The sequence below is a fragment of the Dipodomys spectabilis genome, unplaced genomic scaffold (assembly GCF_019054845.1).
Source record: "Dipodomys spectabilis isolate Male_0828 unplaced genomic scaffold, ASM1905484v1 ptg000234l, whole genome shotgun sequence".
NCBI lineage: Eukaryota > Metazoa > Chordata > Mammalia > Rodentia > Heteromyidae > Dipodomys > Dipodomys spectabilis.
In genome coordinates this window covers 8,264,420-8,284,965 of record NW_024870911.1, presented here as the reverse complement: position 1 = coordinate 8,284,965, position 20,546 = coordinate 8,264,420, and the positions used below count along the sequence as shown (strand labels likewise).

General features: G+C 39.1%; 2 protein-coding genes across 2 annotated transcripts in view; both read left to right on the top strand.

Moving 5' to 3' along the window:
• Positions 1–1,487: 1,487 nt before the first annotated feature.
• On the top strand, positions 1,488–2,324 carry Hus1b (HUS1 checkpoint clamp component B). Its single transcript, XM_042698602.1, has one exon. It carries the CDS (start codon positions 1,488–1,490, stop codon positions 2,322–2,324), a length of 837 nt encoding a protein of 278 aa, XP_042554536.1.
• Positions 2,325–8,003: 5,679 nt separating this feature from the next.
• The window catches only part of Myrfl (myelin regulatory factor like), a 100,516-nt gene continuing 87,973 nt past the window's right edge, over positions 8,004–20,546 (top strand). The window contains exon 1 of the mRNA XM_042699024.1: positions 8,004–8,060. Within this exon, the coding sequence (XP_042554958.1) occupies positions 8,004–8,060 (57 nt within the window). The remainder of the gene's footprint in view (positions 8,061–20,546) is intronic.

Below are 20,546 nucleotides of genomic sequence, written 5' to 3'. Positions count from 1 at the left end.
TCCTCAGCACCACATAAGAAAAAAGCCGGAAGTGGCGCTGTGGCTCAAGTGGTAGAGCGCTAGCCTTGAGCTGAAGAGCTGAGGGACAGCGCCCAGGCCCAGAGTTCAGGCCTCACGACCGGACCAAAAAAAAAATAAAAATAAAAATTGAATGGAATTTATCAAACACTGAATAATACCAAACACTAAAGGATGACAAGTCATAGCAAAGAAATTCAAAATCAGAAGGAATCAGTACTATGCAGTGTTGTTGCTGTTGTTTTGTGGTCTAGATTTTGTAGTGGCAAACAGGAGCATATGACTTAGGGAGTTGTCATATTTCCTAAAATCTGTTATTGGTTGGTGGTCTCAAGTGTGGTCTCAGAGTCACTGTCTTGAGCAAAAATTGAGCAAAATGTACATGAGTATGAGAACAGCATAGCTTTATTGAAATAAATTTGTTTGGTTCAACTCATACCACTTTTAAATTGTCCAAGACACTATTCCTTTGGGACCTTACAGCTCTCTTACTCAGGCATCTTCCCACTCTATGGAGTGTATTCCCACTTTACTCTTTACTTCAGAAAACTTCAGAAAACTCTCATTACCTATGCATGTTTTACTCAGTTTTTGGCTCAAGATGCCCAAACTTGGAACAATATAACACACAGTAGTGCTTCATAATATGTTCCTTCAAGTTCTGCCTGAAACATTGGCCAAGTGAACATTGCCTACCTGGGACATGTTTGGCACATGCTAGCCACATTCAAGTTTGCTTGATTTTATTTAGCTCATATGTAACTGTCATTTGAACAGTATGTAACAAGCTTCAATCCATAATTGTATCTTAACGCTTTTAAAAAGAGAAACTCAATTCATTTTTATAAATGTGTCTCATTTCTCCCTGAGGAAGGTCTGAAACGTTAATCTGCATTTTCTGGAAGAGCTTAAAGTTAAATGGTTTGGTTCTTATACTATTTCTCTCTCATGTTTTCAGAGATGACTGTTGATACAGATTTGTAGCTTGTTGCAATGCTGGATATATTATATATCTATAGATCTTAATCTTATATAGTATATTACCTTAAATACCTTACGTCACCCCACACAAATTAAAAGGCACTAGTTACGGGAGAGATACTTTTATCTCCACGCTGTATAGAATATTTAGAAGTCCGTGCAGGGCTCTCCTGTTCATAACTCAAGTAGCTGTAAGACCTTTTGTAAGGCAGCTCTGGTGGGGGAGTTGAGGGCTGACAGACAGGATGGCTTCAGGCAAAAGCAGACCTGAAGGCAGATGACGCCAGGTGCAGGCCGTGCCAGCGGCAGGAAACAAGGCGAGAGGGAAGCATGGTGGGGACCGGAAAGACATACTGGGGGGACCGGAAGTGTGTACCAAGGAGCCCAGGAAGGCAGGCTGAGGGGGCCGGAAGTGCACGCTGAGGAGCGCTGGGTGCTTGGCGTGGCTCCTCAGAGAGCGCTGCCGCAGCCACCGCCATTGCGTCACCATGCGGTTTCGTGCCAAGATCACCAGCAAGGACTTTATTGAGCTGTTCATCCAGGTGAGTGTCACCGTGGGGAGGCTGGCGAAGGTCTGCGTGCTCCGCGTGTCGGAAGACAAGCTGTGCTTCAGCCCCGCAGGCCCCATGGCCACCGGCGAGGCCCAGCTGTGGTGCGAGGTGCGGCGGGGCGTCTTCGGCCAGTTCCACATGCAGGGCGTGTCCCAGGAGCTCCGCGAGATCTATTTGGAGCTGAAGGCCGACCTGTGGTCCCGCGCGGCGCGGAGCGCGGTGAAAGCCACCTCGCTGAAGCTCCAGCTGACCAACAAGCACTGCCCCTGCCTCACGCTGTCGGTGGAGCTGTTGTCGGTGTCCGGCAGCGTCCGCAAGGCCGTCCACGATGTCCCGGTCCGCGTGCTTCCCATACGATGGTGGGCAGAGTGTCCCGAGCCCGTCCTTCGTGCTCCGGAGATGAGCGTGTGTCTGCCTGCCTCCAAGACCCTGAAGAACATCGTGGAAAAGATGGCACACATGAGCAGTCACGTGCTGGTGGAAGCAAATTGGCACGGCAGCATGAACTTGAGTGTGGAGACGGATACCGTGTGTGTGCAAAGTCATTTTAACCATCTTGAAAATCCTTCCAAGCCTGCCCCGGATACACCTCGAGGAGACGAAGACGCAGAGCGCATGGTGCAAGTGCGGGTAGATAGTAGGAAGCTGCTGCAGTTTTTCGAGGGACAGCAGATCCATCCCACAAGCATCCTCTGCAATATTTTGAGCAACGCGCTTCATCTTGTGGTGGTTCATGAAAATGTCTCTCTTCACTATTTCATTCCTGCCGCGTAGAATTTCAACCAGCCTAGAATTTCAAGAGAAGCTTAGACTCTTTCTAAAACTTTCCAGTCTCTGAGCTAATTGAGTTTAGAGTTTGTATCCTCAGTGGGTTTATGTGGGGTACATATTTCATTGTGACTTTCCTTCGCAAAATCATATTAAGAAATCAGTTGAAAAACAGTTGGACAGTTCATCTTTTTATTGACTTTGACAGTTAAAATGATTTTCTTATTGAATTTTTTTTTAAAAAGAGGATTGTAATAATATGAGTAAAATACCTTTGAATCTTGAAAGAAGAAAAGCCCTAAACAATGCATTTTTCCTTATAAGAACTTTTGTTTTAAAGAATACTTGTGTTGACAGTTTCATCTTCAATTAAAGAAATGTCTTGGCAGAACTCATGTCAAGGTTAATTTTTGTTTTGAACAATCACACTAAAACTCCAGCTCCTTGTACAAGTATGTGGGGAGTAGTTCTTAGAACTAAAAGCTGTTCAAGGCAGGAATCACCAGGAAGCTTTTGGGATCTCTGAGGTATAACAGCTTCTCCAGGAAGCTGCTATCAAGTAAACTTTGAACATTTCTTTGTCTTTCTTCTTAAGATGTTATTCTCCAGGGATTCAGGGAGGCAAACTATCTCTCTATATCTGTATAGGAACACTATGGTGGTCCTAATGTTTAGGAAAATGGGTCAAATGCTGAAGGCTCTGGAGCAGAAAAGCAGTGACAGAAGAGCCCAGCTCAGATAAAATTAGTCAATGAAAGTCTTCAAGGAACTGAGGCAAATTTGTTGAGTGGGACAGAGTTGTGGCTTGGAAGGTGCTTGTACTGCATCAGTGTCTAGCAGTCTCAATAATATTTAATGAATGGATAAATGCACAAGGCAAAACATACTGTTCAAAATGTAATTGTAACTAGGTTTGGGACACCTAGCATGTTTAATGTAGGAAGAAGGAAACTTTGTCCATTCATAGAAGGTCCAATGAATAGAACAATGGAAGCTAAGACAAAGCATTGCCAGATAGTAGAAACACTATACATCTGTTGATTCTAATGTTCCATGTGCTCTCAGACAATGGATTTGTTGGTGGGGAAACAGAGTAGAGGTGAAATATATAGAAGATAATTTTAAAGTTAACTCATTACAGATCACTTTCCCTAATTGACATAAGTGCATTATACCTATAGTAAGCATTATAAAGTCTATGAAAAAAACATTAAGTCTGTGTTGTAAAAGGGAACTAAAAAGTGGTATCAAAGAACATTTAAACGGCTCCCAGGGTAAATTTGATTGATAGCCCAGTCTGGAATTTTAGACCCCATCTCATGTCCAGTGTGTCTGAAATTACTCCAGAGAGGCAGGATTTTGTTTATCAGTAAAGCAGCTTCTATTCCTCTGTGGAAACAGTATAACTTTCCCAAGAGACTGGGAACATGAACATACTGAAAACAAGTAGGGCCAGCTAATCATGTAAGTGATTTAGGATTATTTGTACTCTGTGTGCATGTACGTGCACACGTACCAGTCCTGGCATTTGAACACAGGGTCTGGGCACTGTTTCTGAGCTTTTTTGCTCAAGGCCAGCATTCTACCCCTTGAGCCACAGATCCACTTTCAGCTTTTTGGTGATTATTTGGAGATAAGAATCTTAGACACTTTCTTGCCAGGGCTTTGAACCATAATCCTCAGATCTCAGCCTCTTGAATAGCTAGTATTAGGGGCCTGAGACCTGGTGCCCAGTTTGTATATTTCTTTCTGGTGTGGGCAAGTGGTTAGAGACAATGTTATCTTGGCATGAAGCATCCAGAACAAATCCCCTTTATTCTTTCATCCTGGGGAATCCCAAGGTAAGAGAGATTTAATTATAATTTTAAATGTGCTATAATAAGCTCAAAGTTGACCTGAACACTGCAGTTAAAATCCACCAGGTTTATCACCATCTTTGGAACCCTGCAATGAAATCATCAAGATAACCCTCTGCAGAAGACATACCATCATCTTTGGTATTATTGATATTGTCACCATTGGAGTCACTTTGGAGTTTCTGCAAGACTCTGTGGTATCTTGGAAACTAAACATTTAGTATGTGGGCATGGAAAATGTAGCTAACCCAGAAGAAAAGGTAGCCATTACCAGTAATGATTACAAGTAGTCATTAGTAAATCATCACTAGTCATTTGTTTAGTTTGATATTCGGGGGGGGGGGTGTGCGCATGTGCAAGCACGCTCATGCGCATGTGTGTTTTTTGCTTGTTTTATGTTTTAAGACTGGTCTCACTAATAGTCCAGAGTGTCCTTGAACTTGAATCCTCCTGCTTCAACCTCCAGAGTGCTGGAAATTCAGGTGTACACGAACATATCTAGTTTTATTTGTGTGCTTGTGTATGTTTAAAAATGGGGTATTATTTACTATTTAATGTAGGGTTTTTTGTTTGCTACTACTGGGGTTTGAATTTAAGGCCTTCATGATGTCCTTTAGCATTTTTACTCAAAGGTGGTACTCTACTACTTTAGCCATGGCTCTACTTATTTCCTCTTTAGTAATGTACTTCTTTAGCCATAGCTCTACTTATTTCCTCTTTAGTAATGAACTTTTTATGCAACGTAGGGTGAACATCTCTTAGCATTAGTTATCCATGCTGATCTGCAACCAAGGTTCACAAATTATGATGTATAGGTCAAATCTGGCTAGTAGCCTGTTTTGGCTAGTGAAGTTTATATGAATACATTTAGTGCTATCGTGGCATAGTTGAGTGACTTCAACAGAGACCAGATGGCCTAAAAAACTAAACAACTTATTAGGGTTCTTTTAGAAAATATTTCCAATCTCATCCACAATCTAATTAACACTTCATTGAGCATTTATTATGCACTGGATATGTAGTCCTAGGAAAACAGTTTCTCAATCATGCTGAGTATGAATCCTGGCTCTGTCATTTACTACCGCTGAGACTAGGGACTAGTGAACCTTTGCTTTTTTTTTTTTTTTGCTAATACTGGGGCTTGAACTCTGGGCCTGAGCACTGTCCCTGCTCCTTTTGCTCAAGGCTAGCATTCTACCACTTGAGCCACAGCTCCACTTCTGGGTTATTCTGGGATTAATTGGAGATGAGACTCTCACAGGCTTCTAGCATTCTACCACTTGAGCCACAGCTCCACTTCTGGGTTTTTCTGGGATTAATTGGAGATGAGACTCTCACAGGCTTCTTGCCCAGGCTGGCTTTGAACCACAATCCTCAGATCTCAGAAAGGATTACAGGTGTGAGCCACCAGTGTTCACCTTGTGTAACTTTTTTAAAATTTATAAAGTGGAAATCATCTAAAAAATTGGGTTATTAAATATGGCTTAGGTAGAGAGATCTGTAAATAGGTGTTGTTGTTGTTAATTGCCATTTTCTCCACTTACTATCAAAACAGTTCTGGGCCAAGTTTTTATTTTCTTTGAGAAACTTGGGAGAATAAAAAAGTTAAATAGCTTGCTTAGGAGTAATTTGGATAGTTAGTGCTTGCAGATTCATCATTGATTCCTTCCTTCATTTATTCAGTCAGCCAATAAAAAAATGATGTGAGCTGGGTGCTGGTGACTCACTCCTATAATCCTATCACAAGGCTGAGGATCATGTTTGGAATCCAGCTGGATGGGCAAAGAAGTCTGAGACGCTGTGTCCATAATAATGGACAGAAAGTGTCAGGCTAGAGGTGTGATTTAAATGCCTGCCAATGTTACAGCTCAGTGATAGGCAATGCTTATCCATGTTGCAGTTGCACTGCTAGTACTGCTGAGTCTCCTCAGGGTATGGTTTCAGGAATTCAATGAAGTCCAGTTCAGTGGAGAGGTATCTAGTTTGAAGATTGTGGCAGCAACTGCTCTGTCTGTCCATCCTGAATTTTGTCAGTCATCCAGTTTCTCTTCTTTAGGTGGCTCTTTCTGTCTCTGGGTATCTGCAACACTGTATTTTGGTGGTTCTGAGTGTAGGGGTTCTTAAACCCTGAGCTGTGCTCTTATTAGTTGCCCCTGTTAGAATTAGATATTTTTGGAAGGCAACACTTTATTAGTATGGTCTCACAACATTCTGTTTGGCTTAATCAAGTTCCTTCTGCAAATTTATTCAGGGTCATGAACAAGTTATTGAAACTAGAAGGGTTTAGGGAAGGTCAGAGGCAAGATATTTTGAAACATTGTCTCTTTTGCATTTGATTTTGGCTTGCTAGGCCAAAATGCTGTCCTGGGTGCCTGAGTCCTAACTAATTTACTCTTTCATTGTGGCTCAAATGGCAAAGTGTCTAGCAAGTGGAAGGTCCTGAGTTCAACTCGTACTACCTCTTTCCCCTAAGACAAGTTTCTCTATGCCTCAAGTTCTTGACAGGATAACATTTCTGGGGTGGAGGTAAGGGGAATAGAGCCATGTGAAATTGAGCATGTGAAATATGTATTTATGAATGGGAGTTATAGGAAAGGTGTCATATCTTTCACCAGATATTCAGTGAGGTCCATACCAAGAAGAGATTAGAAAGTACACAGTTGTCCTAGACTGTTGGCTGCTTCTTTTACCTCTCCTCTCCTGCAAAGGCCAAAGCATGGAGTTGCTCTGGAGGGAAGTTCATTCTGGGGTAGAATATTTCAACAGAGTCTAAAAAAATGTTAAGGGATGTTAAGGGATGAGAAAAAGTAATTTAACAGTGATTAAAGACTAATAAAAGTTGCTGTTTCCTCTTTATATTCTGAGATATAAGAGCATCTGTCAATGCTTATATCAAAGCAATATTGCAACAACAAATAAAAATACAAGGAAGTCTTCCTACGTGTGTGTGTGTGTGTGTGTGTGTGTGTGTGTGTGTGTGTGTGTGTGTGTGTGTGTGTGTGTGTGTGTGTGTGTGTGTGTGTGTGTGTGTGTGTGTGTGCTGGTCCTAGGCTTGAATTTAGGGACTGGGAGCTGTCCTTGAGTTGTTTTTCTCAAGGCTAGTGTTCTACTACTTGAGCCACAACTCCATTTCCAGCTTTTTGGATTGCTAAGTGGAGATAAGAGTCTTATGAACTTTCCTGCTTGGGCTAGCTTCGAATCCTGATCCCTGAGTAGTTAGGATTATAGTCATGAGTCACCAGCTCCTGGTCCAACTAGTTTTATTGGCTAGAATAAAACAAAAACAAAAACAGAAGACTTCTCCTTAAGATGCTAGGACTGGGAAAGTGAATAGTTCTTTTGTGCTGGTCTTTTGTCTGTCCCCTGGAACTATTGCTGAAAATCCTATGCCAGAGACACTTGAAGAGGTGTTTCCAGGGTATGAGCTGGTACTGAGTCTGATAGGAGGAATTCCCTGACAGTGGGCCAACATGCACTGGCTATTTGTGCCTCAAATGTCTGCTTTTAAGAGTTCCTGGGAATAGTTGACATGAAAGGAAACCTTCAAAATTGCTACTGAAGTCAAAACAAAGAGAAAGAGAGAGTTAGAACCTCCTTGAAAGATAATAGTGAAATTGAAGTATCAACAGGTCAGCAAGAAGGTTCATAATCTCTCTCTACAACTCTATTTCTTCCACCAAAAACTCTCCTATCTCTCTTTCTGTCCTCTTATCATTCAATTCTCATAAATACCTATTCTCTTCCATCCTTTCTTCTGCTTCACTTTTCAACACACTTTTCTCTGGATTCTGCCAGAGGCAGAAGCATTTTACACACACGTACACAGGAGATGACTGAAAGAGGAAAAAGGGAAAAAAGAGTGGATGAGAAGGAAGAAGGATTCCCTGTAAGTAAATAGGAAAGAGTTTCCAAGAGTAAATAGGAGAGGACAGTGACAAAGCCCAGGGGAGGAAGAGGGCTGAAGGCTCGAACACAATCTAGCAATGAGAAGTGAGTTCAGAGTTTTAATTTTGACACCACCCTTTGCTAGCTGTGTAATATAGAGAGAGTTATTTACTCTCTTTGTGCCTTAGGTCTGTATTTGTAAAACTGAAATATGACTATACCCACAGGGTTATTATAAATGTTAAAAGATTTGACAGGCATGAGGCTCAAATGAGTACCTAGATTACCACTATTTGTTGGTAGCAGCAGCAGCAGCACCAACAATACTGTTATTGTTATCTAAGCATCAATTGAACTGAGCTTTTCATGGTTTCTTAAATGCACTTTGCTTTTATGATATGAAGGTTTTGACTGTGCTTTCTCCCCAGAATACTTTTTGATGGTTCTTCACTTAATAAGTTCTGGAAAAGACAGTTAGTTACACTCTATTTATGCGAAGTACTCTTTACACTGATGATTGGGAGTTGTTAATGTCCCTGTTCCATGCCTGTCTCTTCAGAAGACAGTGAGTACTTCCAGGTGAGATCCTGGCTTTGTTGTATTCATCTTTGCAGGCGCAGTGTCTTATAGACTACTAAAAATTGCTGGTATTAAATTTAAATGTGTTAAATGATTAGATGTGTCCGATATTTCTTGTGGAAAAGCAGAGGCCTTTACCATACTGTACATGCAATCTGGCTTGGACTCCTTTCCTTTACAGCTATTTTAATATCAGAATCAACTCTGGAGAGAATATTCTCAGCTCCTCTGAATGAATTTCATGTGGATTCCTCTTGGGCCTGTTATTTATAGTGGTGATTGGTCCTCTGGTAGGGAGCCTTTATTTCTCCTTCAAAGGAATTCTTTATTAGTGGTAGGAAATGGAGGTGATATGATATTCAGTAGAAAACATGGCAGAGAGGCTACCTGGGATAGAGAGGGTTAGAAACTAAAGTCCAAGGGGAAATGTTCAGGTTAAAAATCAAACAGGGTCATGAACTGAGCTGAGAAGCAGGATCAATACTTGGAAGTCATTAGGAAATATTGGTGGTCAAACTGAGGAGTGAAATGGTAGATGTTGGGAATTGTCTAATTACAGTATCTTCCACATCTGAAGCTACATTTATCAGGAATTAAAATTTTTTAGTGTTTTTGCTGATCCTGGATCTTGAGCTCAGGGTTTGGACATTGTCTCTGAGTTTCTTTGAGCTTCTTTGTGCTCAAGGCTAGTGCTCTACCACTTGAGCCATAGCACACTCGGGCATTTTCTGAATAGTTTGTTGGAGAGAAGAGGCTCACAGACTTTCCTGCTTGAGTTGGCTTCAAACTGCAATCTTCAGATCTCAGCCTCCTGAGTAGCTAGGATTATAGCATGAGCCACTGATGCCTGGCTAGCAGGCTATTCTCATCAGTTCTAGAAACCAGACATCTTTATAAGTCATACCTTTAAGCTTTTGAATCCAGGTTGTGTATGTGGTAATGGGTGACTGGGCAGTTACAGCATAGACTTGTATCTGGTTTCATATTCTTATTCTGTGGCATATTTGGCAAATACTTTGCTACCTTGTCAAATTGTTGGGCCTGCCTGTTTCCTCGTCTATAAATGGGGATAATATTCACTTCATAGGAGATATGTGAGAATTAAGTAAGATGAAATATGTGAAGTTGTTGGCATCATGCCTAATGTATAATGATTGTCCAGTGAAGTAGTATTAATAATAAGAAAAATGTTCACTCTTATAAAGGAACTCCCTGAAGCAGCCTGTGTGAGAAAACCACTATCTTTTAGACAATACTTGATGTTATGTAAGACATTTAGCTCTATTAATTTCTTTTTATTTCTTATATTCTTTTTAAACCCAAGGCCTCATGCATGGTAAGCAAGCACTCTACCACTGAGCTTACATTCAGCCCTTATAATACTTAATATACACACTACAATGAAAATACTGTCATCATCATTTACAAACAATGAAACAGAGTCAGAGAAGTTATGTGCATTACCCAGGGCAACACCATTAGTGTATCAGGTTTGCACAGAAATATAGGAGTTGCACAGAAAGCTGTTTGACTCTAAATGCTATGTTCCTAGCTATGACACATGGTGTTCGGCCGTGTTCTAATTTGGTTGTGAGGAAGTACCTCACAACCTGTGGAACATACAGATCCTGTTTAATCAAGTCTCTCTCTCCCCCTCTTTCTTTCTGTTTTGGACTGTGAGTAGTTGGTACCTTACTGTTCTAAGGAGAATATCATCTGACTTAATAATTATAATTTTCATAGGGGTAAAGCTATCAACAGCTTTAAAAGTTGGAGACTGAGAAAAATACTGGCTAGGAATCTCTATGACATGCTGGTTCAGGGTACAAATTTTCAAGCTGATCTGGCTTTGAATCCTGGTATTTTTGCTTCTCAAATTGTGTAATCTTGGGCTAAATACTTAGCTTCTGAGTTTTAGGATTTTTTTTCCATCTGTAAAATGGAGATAACACCTACTTCTTAGGGTAGTGAGGATTAGTGATTAAATAAGTGGTAGTTATTGAGTTTAATTATATTGCAAACGTAAAAAACCTAAATTGTTTACTTCCTTTCTTTTGAACAAATAATATAAGCTACATCCATATTTTTCAAGGAAATACTCTTGTCTCCAGAGATTTATTATAACTTTTGCATGCTCACATTAATTCCAGAGACTTTATAATCATAAAATCCATTTATAGCCCTTAGTTGCCAAGCAACAAAGGACAAAGTTCTGAGTATTTCCTTTTATTGCAAAAGGTTCAACTTCTCCATGTGGGTCTTGAAATCAACATTTTCCAGAAAAGACAGAACAGTGAAACTTAATAACCCTGTTTCAAAGGCTTACTTGGAATTCCTTATAGAATCAAAGTTGAAAGGAATACATTGTTGTTACTGTCGTATTCTTGGAACCTCTAAAACATCTGGTGATAATTATACAATAAACATATAAGAAGTTTTGCAGCAGAGACTGCAAGTTTGTTTTCAATAATTTTTTCATGTTAGCCAAATTCTGTGATGCTCTTACTCTCAAAGAACTAGTTCTCTCTCTCTCTCTCTCTCTCTCTCTCTCTCTCTCTCTCTCTCTCTCTCTCTTTTATTATCACACCTTAATTGTGTATGGTGAAGGGGTTACATTATGATATTCACTTACATGTATGTACTTTGATCATATCCCTTTAGTTACCGTAAGGACCAGTCCTTTTATCTGGAGTACCAAGAAAATGCTGAGGTGGGGTTAAATTCATATGAAAATACGTAACCTGCTAACCTTGGTAACCACTGACTTCAGTTAGGCTGTTCAACCATGCATAGACAGGATTCTGCAAAGCTGGCATTTCAAGGCTCATAACTAAACTGAATCTTTGACTTCCTTAAATGAGATCAAATCTTTTAATTACTTCTATGGTTTTGATTCACTGATAATCAGTAGATAAAAGTTTGGAAGTCCAAAAAGAATAGATTACAACTTAAGAATTTCTAAAGGACTCCAATATAACTCATATTTCTAAAAGCTCATAAAAGCACATATGGAAAACAGTTTTAAGATTTGCATGGCAATGTCTCTATTTATCTGTAGTAAAGCAGTACCAAAGCAGATTAGAATATTTTGTGTGAAATTTTACTGCCCTTCGTTCTCAGATCATTTTATATACTTATGGGAGTTTATAAATGCGAAGTGGAGATAATGATCCACTATTTTCTTTCCTTGTTGAGTAAGGGAAACGTTGCTTTGAAACAGATCTATTGAAAAGTCATATAAAATGTTCTACATGCAGGAAGAGGCAGAATGGAAATTGACAAACTATTATAATTCCATGAGGTAACAACTTGTCAAGGCTCTTCTGCTAAGAGCAAATGTCCTTTGGAACAATTGTGTATGTGTGTGTGTGTGTGTGTGTGTGTGTAAACAATAGAGTAAGATCTAGCTTTTGGTATGAATAGGCTGAGTGGGTAGAGGAGGGGGATTTTAAAATCGCTTCTCCTTAGATCTTAAGAAGCATGCATATAACCATTTTCTCTTACTGTCCAGAATTTCACTTCCGTGGAGAAAAGATCAGGCTTCTGAATGAACCTTATGTGGTGGTAAAGAGGACAGCCCGTGAATAAGGCTCAGAACCTGCCTTTCTGCTGACTTCTCAAGGAAAACTTGGGAAGCCTCAAAATCCATATGCCACTACCAGTCTATTACTTTTTGTCCCCAGATGAGTTAGGAAACCCTTCTTTACTGTTTCCTTCTCACGTTCCCACTTGCATTATGCTTGTTTGATATTACACAAACTTCTACTTCCACCATTTGGTTCCTCAAATGACTCGGAGAGAAAGGCATTTACAGATTTAAAAAATTGAGCCTCAGAAAGTTGCCACATGTGTCCAGGATCATGTTTATAAATTTCTGAGGTTGGGGTAAAGCTTTGTCTTTCCATTCCCAATACAGAATTATTTCCACACAGCCCACACTGCCTACCCAAAAGAAACAGCAGATTGACAGCATTGACTCAAGTGTTTTCCATATTCTAGAGCTTGCTGTGAGAAAAATAAAAGTACTTAAGTAAACAATCTTTAGACAAGCCTCCACTTCATACCATCTTTCTCATTTTCCTTTAACACCAACTGCACATTTCCATTTCTTAGTCTTTATCTTTGATGAAACTGAACTGCCTCATGTCCAACAATTGTTCAGAGCCCTGATTATTTGGGTGTGGTGATGGTGGAATGGAAGCTGGGAGCAGAGAATGTTGAAGAAAGGGATGCACATCTGTAATGCATCTATAGTGATGTTATAAGTGTTACCATATTTAGTTTGCAAGTAACCATCTAAGATGGTAGGACCCATCTCCTTTTCCAGATGGAGGCCCAGAGGAATTAAGTAAATCTAGAATTTAACTCAGATCTTCCTGACTTGTAGTTTCCTAAATGCATATTCTTCTTAACTTCCAGGTGACCTCAGCCTCCTTCCTTGTTGTCCCTCAATGTCTGGGCTTTGATGTCATTCTCTCAGGAATCTCCTGTGTATTTCAAAGTACTTTGTACTTCATCTTTCAAAACATGTAGTTGCCTTTTGGTGTGTGTGTCTATTTGTCTTTTATGGACAGTTGGAAGGAAGTATGTACATATCCATCATTCTGATCATTTCAGTGCTTGAAGAGTGACACAAAACCACCACTCAAATACTTGTTGAGTCAATTAATTAAAAATTCCATGCAGAGCTCCTTCTCAGGGTTCCAAGTCTTTGGAGTTTCCCTCCTTTATTCTTTGCACCTAAGTGGAACAGAGGCCTGCAGCTGGCTGAAGATGGCCGTGGTGCCGTCCCTTAGCTTTTTTGCTCAAGGCTGGTGCTTTACCACTTGAGCCACAGCACCACTTCTAGATTTTTGCTGGTTAACTGGAAATAAGCGTCTCACAGACTTTACTGCTCAATTCTCAGTTTTCAGTCTCCTGAGTAGTTAGAATTACAGGCATGAGCCACCAGTACCCAACTCCTTACTCTCTTTCTACTTCTTTTTCCTCTTCTTTCAGCTTTTTGGCAGTATTAGACTTTCTACTATACCATAATACTCTTCAACACCTTGCACTATAAAGTCTATGAGATTAGTTAACATGTTCTTATGCCACTTAAGGAAAATGTACCAGCTTCTGTTTTCCAAATGTATCCTCTATAGTTAAAGATAATGTTGGTTAATATGCAGCCACTTGTGTTTACTCTTCAGGAGCATTACTTATTTCTGTATATATGAACACTAAGGCATGTCATTAACAAGAAAATGAATGAAGCACGAAAGTTTAATCCTCACATTATAGGGGTGGAAAGAAGCTTAGCTGGGAGGATCTAAAACTGATAGGAAACTTGATTTACAGACTCTCCAAAAGTCCAGAGGATCTTGCTTAATTTGTTTTGTAGATCACTAATTTAAAAGGAGGAGGGTGTACATACTTAATAAGTCTTCAAGCAGAGACACTGAAATACTTTTCTCATAATAGAGGCTATGTGATACAGTGGACAGATCATTCTCCCTTCCTATTTTTAATCCCCATGTGAACTTTTAATTATTCATTGAGAGACTGTGCAGGTATAAAAGCAGATCTCCAAAGACATTGAGCCAATCAGCAATCATTTATTATCTATCTCAAGTGACTCCTGAGTTTATAAAAAGGCAATAAAAGACACATTCATTGGAATTTAAATAATATCAGTGTTGAAGAAAATTCGACTCACAACTTTTTGTGGCAAATGTCATCAGCAGACACTCTTTCCTGCTCATAGAACCTAACTTAGAAGACAGCCCTTGAATCCAGAAGGATAGGTCATAATGAACGTAAACCAGGTCTCCTAACTTCAAGTTCCTTTTCTCTTGTCTTTGTAATTCAGCAAGACCAAGTCTACTTTGCAACCAAATTCCCTTTTTGTGGAGATATTTGACAATATTAATAATCATTTGACATGTTTAAACTTCCATTAGTAATGTTTAAATTTTCATTAGCTTTCAGTGGTTTCTTTTCTGACGTTCTCTTATTAGTTTGGATGATTCTGTGAGAAATAAGGCATATGCAATATTGAAGAAAATACCTGAGTGCATGAAATGACAACTGGGTTAGTGCAACTCAGCTAATTTGTAAGCTCATTAAGGCCGTTTGTTTCTGAATAATGGAGATAATAAACAGTACTGTCTGGTAGAACAAGATTGATATGAAGATTAGGGAAAATAAATGTACAATTCTTCACACAGTATGAGTACACAATGTGTTCCTTAAACTTACTAAGAAATTTTCTTCATCTTCATTAACCATTTCTCAGTTGGCCTGACTTGTAGAACAGTAAAATACCTATGGGTATTGTCTGAATTCCTCTCCCATACCCTACGTAAGTCTCATGTCATCAAGATTTGACCTGTTCATGGAAGAACTAGAAACTCATCCTAGTTTGTACTCAATTATTTTATTATAACTAATATAAGTTTCTTTGTCTAATATTTTCTTATAAAGAAACAACTAAAAGACATATAACTTTATCATCTATTCACTCATTAGCCAAGACTCTGTACGTGATAATTAGAAAAGTAAATGCAAAGCAAAACTATATGCTTGCATCTACTTTTTTTTTCTTTTTCTTTTTTTTTTTATTTGGGGGGTGGGGGGAGGGTGTCCCGGTCGTGGGGCCTGAACTCTGGGCCTGGACACTGTCCCTCAGCTCTTCAGCTCAAGGCTAGCGCTCTACCACTTGAGCCACAGCACCACTTCTGGCTTTTTTCTTTTTGCTTATGTGGTGCTGAGGAATTGAACCCAGGGCCTCAGGCATGCAAGGCAAGCGCTCTACCACTGAGCCACCTTCCCAGCCCCTACTTTTTTTTTTTTCTTTTTGAGACTTGATTTCACTGTGTATCCCAAGCTGGTCTTGAAGTTGATTATCATCCTGTCTCACTCTTCTAAATCCTTAGATTATCTACATTGTACCATGCCTGGCTTTAGCCTAGTAAATTACATCTTGTCAGAGACAGTCATCAATTTTGTTAGCCATACTGTCTTGTTGAGGATGTTTATAATCATTTTGAGATATGAACATTATTGAGAAAGAAGTTCAGAGTTATTTTATGCTAAATTTTAATGCATTCTCCAGATTAGTATTCTGGTAGACAAATATTCTCCTAGGAACAAATCCACTTAAATTTGGTTTAAGTCTAATGTATTTCCTGCTACAACTATCACCATCCACTTTTGCCCATCTTCCCCACCTCTGTTGGATTAGAAGTCCTTCCTAGATATGTCCTTGGGTCTGATTGTTGTACTCCTTGTTTCTGCCCCATTTCTTGCCTGTGCTCCTCTCCCCCACTTTGAAGGTGAGACTGAGGTTACTCACTATTGTGTCCCTAGTTCTTGGCATACAACCCTTGGTGAAATATTTATTAGATGTTGAATGAACAAATGAGTGAATAAATGAGCAATTTTGTTAAGTATCTAGTTAAATCAAGATATACATGTCCCTTAGCTGCCATCAAGGCAGCTAAACAGAAACAGCCAGGAAAGGAAGTCTGTCTGTACAGCCTCTAGGCTCCCTAATATCACCTCCCATTCTCAAACCCCTGAAGCAAAATAACAAAAAAACCTCTTTCTATTTCTAGGAGTTCATTTCGATAAACATCATTTTATATGATCATATGCACATAGCTATTGAGCCTTTGGGATCCTCTCCTGTTATTTTTCTTTTTTCTTGCCTATTTTCTCTCCTTGGTTGCTGCTTTTGATATCTGTACCTTTTGTCTCATGTGTAAGTTTGTTTTAGGAAGGGTGAGGGGGAGCACAGAAATGGTGGGACAAAAGGTGAACAAATGCAGCAGTGACACTCACTGGATACTGTGTTAAAAATGAACTCTACAACTTTGGGAGCTGGTTTGGGAGGGGAAAACTGGGAGAAAAGGAGGGAAGAGGTGACACTTTTTGAAATGAAAAAGTCCTGAAGCCAAGGGTTTTTTGTTTGTTTGTTTTATATTATGACACATTAGTTATACAAAGGCAGTTTCATTGTAACATTGTTTCCCATGTGTACAAAAGTATACCAACCTTGCTCCCTTATCTTACTTACCCTTTTCAAAACAATTTCAATGGGGCTCCTTGTTTTGTTTTCGTATATTCAAATAAACTTTGACTACTTCCTCATTCACTCTTTTCATTAGTTCCCCTCCCTCCTGCGGGTACCTATGCCCTTCTCCCAGCACAGCTTGTTTAACCTTCCTTCATTTATTTTCACTTCATTAATTGGACCAAGAGGTTTCACTAGGGCTCTTTCTTTCCCTGTACCCACATTCCTTATTGACTAACAGCTTTCATTGAGATTCCTTATGTCATCTTCATAAGTACCATATGTGCTATCCATCTTTCTTTTTTAAATTATTTTGAAGTTCTTTACCTCCCATTTTTCTTTTTCGTCCGTCCTCCCTTGACCCTGCTAAGTAGTTACATAGTTATAATTGTGTTCTATATGTATGGACATATGTATATAAAAATTGTAGATAAGTATATCTACATATGTACATGATCCTGATATATATAGGCCTTTTAGGTCTAATTCCCATAGCAATTTTGGCTTTTGAGTTTGGCTTATTTTACTCCAATTCTATCAATTTATGGCTGTTATAGTTTATATGATACATATGTTCAATGGTACATGTGTATGTATATATATGTATATACACACACACACACACACACAAATATTAATGTGTTCTTTATCCATTTATCTCTTGTTAGGCATCTTGGCTAGTTCTTATTTTCTTTACTTGGCTATTGTGAATACCACTGTAATAAACATGGCTTCTTTCTTGTATATTGATTTATACTCTTTTGAAAGTATGTTTGACAGTGGTATGGCAAAGGTCATAATGTAGGTTTATTTTTATGTTTTTGAGGGACTCCAGACTTATTTCCATAGTGGTTGTACTAGTTTACATCCTCACCAGCATTATGATAAGAAAAAAAAAACCTTTGTTGTTATTGGTTTTCTTGATGATTGGCAAGAATCTATGTGTAAGACGATTGGAATAAGATGAAATCTTAGTGTAGTTGTAATTTATATTTCCTTTATGGATAAAAATGTTGAACATTTTTTCATGGATTTATTAGCCATTTATGTTTCTTCTGAGAGCTGTTCAATTTGCTTGCCTATTTATTAATTAGATTATTTGTTCTTTTGCTGTTTAGGTTTCTGGGTTCTTTGTACATTTTGGATATCAATCTTTTATTTATTGAATAGCTGGCAAAGATTATCTCCATTCTGTAGGTTGTCTCTTGGTTCTGGTAATTGTCTCTTCTGCTCTATAGAAAGCTTTAAATTTGACATAGTCCCATTTGTCACTTCTTGTTCTTGTTTTCTGGGTATCTCAGAAATCAAGTTTGTAGTAGTCTTTTATAGAATTCTGCATCTTTGACAGCTATGAAAAACCCATGTATGTGGTTTACCATTATAAAATGTGCTTGAACTCCTTACTTACTCAAGTTGAATAAAAGTTAATTTTATCTCTCAATTACCAGCACATAAATTCCAGGTGATTCATATCATATTAAAGTCCAGAGAGTCTATCAACTCGGTCACTATGTCCAACAGTGCTCATGTTATCTCTGTTGGGAAGAACTGATTAAATTCTTCCTAGATGTATATAACACCATATATCCAAGAAGACTGGAGATTTCTTGGACTCTTGGTCATCAAGTGAAGTTTACTTGTGGGGAGGGCACTACCCAGCATGGCATGGTCTTGAGCAGATCAAGTCCTATGTTCCTTCCCAAGCTCCTTACCCATATCTCATTCCTAATCTCAAGGCACCAGCATGACAAGAACTGAGGAATAATCTAGATTTCCTCCAACGAGTTACAAAATCCAGTCCTCCTAAATATTACTCACATACAGTAATGTGCTAGTATATGTTTAATAACCAACTCTGGGGCAGGATGCCATCAGCCTGACTTGTAATGCTTGTTAAGTTCCATCCTTTAAACACTCGCGCATGATGGCTAATTTCATGATGAGGTCACTGAATATGAAGTTAGGATGAGATGCACAAATTTATGCAAGGTAGCTCTGGTACAGTTTTGAAACTTCTTTCACTTCCATGAATGTATCTCTACTGTATCAGGTCAGAGTCTCATGGCATTCAATGGCACAGGTGCTACTCCTGTGAAAAGTCCCAGTTTCATTAACCCTGGTCCCTGTAGGCTTTTCTTGACATCCTTTTGCTCCTGTGGAATCATTTTATTGTCCCACAATGCTCTGTATGCATCTTCACTGTTGCATCAAGTTATGATGTAAGTCTTTATATAAGTTTTTTATTGTTCTATGAATTTTTTATTGTTCTATAACTGATTATAAAGACATAGGATGGCATTTATGAAGCTGGAATCTATGCTAAGCATGTTGTGTGTATTATTTCATTTAGTTCTCATAATAACTTTCTTATGAAGTAGATGCTCTTATTAGCCTCATAGTTGAACTGAAAGGCTAAGGAATTTGTTAAGGATGTATAGCTGAGAAATTTCTCAAAAAGTTGAGTCCAAGCCTGACTGTAGAACCAGAATCTTTGATTACTAATGCTCCCCTGTCTTTGTGTCTCTACTGCTTGGTGCTGTGCCTGGCCCATAACAGGTGCCCAATGTGTATTCAGTGATAGAATGAGGGGAGGCTGATAATTCTTCTTTCCTCTACAGCTGGCAGTCTACCACTTGAGCCACATCTCCATTGTTGGCAATATTCTTGACTGATTTTGTAGTCTTGTTTAACTTCAGTATAAACTCTCTTTTAAGATTATGAAAGTGGGTTGGGATGTAGCTCAGTGGCAAAGTGCAAGGGCAACATCCTGGGTTGGATCTCCAGCACCCTGCCAAAAATAGTGTTAAAAGAAAAGACAAAAAATATAGTTAAAATTATGTAATCATGGGCTGGGAAAGTGGCTCAGTGGTAGAGTGCTTGCCTTGTATGTATGAGGCCCTGGGTTTGATTCCTCATAAGCTGAAATTGCTGAAAGTGGCGCTGTGGCTCAAGTGGTAGAGCACTAGCCTTGAGCTGAAGAGCTGAGGGACAGCGTCTGGGCCCAGAGTTCAGGCCCCATGAACAACAACTGCTTGAAATTTGATATCTGCCATTCTTTTACATGCATTTCACTATTCATAATTATGTTTGTTCATTCAAAGTTTTATCTGTTCATGCAACAAATTTGATATGTATTGAATAACTACCCTGTTATAGATGTTTAGATCTGTATAGTAAAAGACATTATACCAGGGCTTAGACTTTATTAGAGAGAAACAGACATACATCATATATATATAGTTGGGTAATGGGGTGATGAGATCCTTGAAGGGAATTGCCCTCAGTCTCTGCTATATTCTCACACCTCTTGGCTCTGGCAGACTTGGTATATTCTCACAGGAGTGAAAAACTACTTATTTTTTACACCGTCTTTTTTGTGTCCGGGATGTTCTTGACTACCTTCTGCCCACCTCAGTCCTCTTGTCACTTGATGACAGATAGGGGGGGTTCCCTCCAAAATTCCCAATTTCCACACAAAATTACATGCCCTTGAAATCCACTCATGAAAAACATTTTTGAGGAGTATCATGACAAGGAGAAATTTGGTTAAGATTTATTTTAGTTTAACAGAATAAGGTAGAGAGAGATGGGAAAAAAAGAGAAGCATATTTCCTCCTCCATACACAGGAAATGAGAGTTAATGACTCAGAATGGTGGTTCTTATCTGTGGCCTTTATACTTTCTAGTTAGGAGAATACATGTAGTCACCTCAGCTAGCAACTCTTCATTCTTAGACAATGGTTGGGAATGAATAAAGATGAGTGAGTCCTATCCAAAATGCAGGTAGACTTCTTTTAGCCATGAATGCCTTTTATTCTTTGTCTTTTTCTTCATGGTGCTGTCTGGCAGCTTATT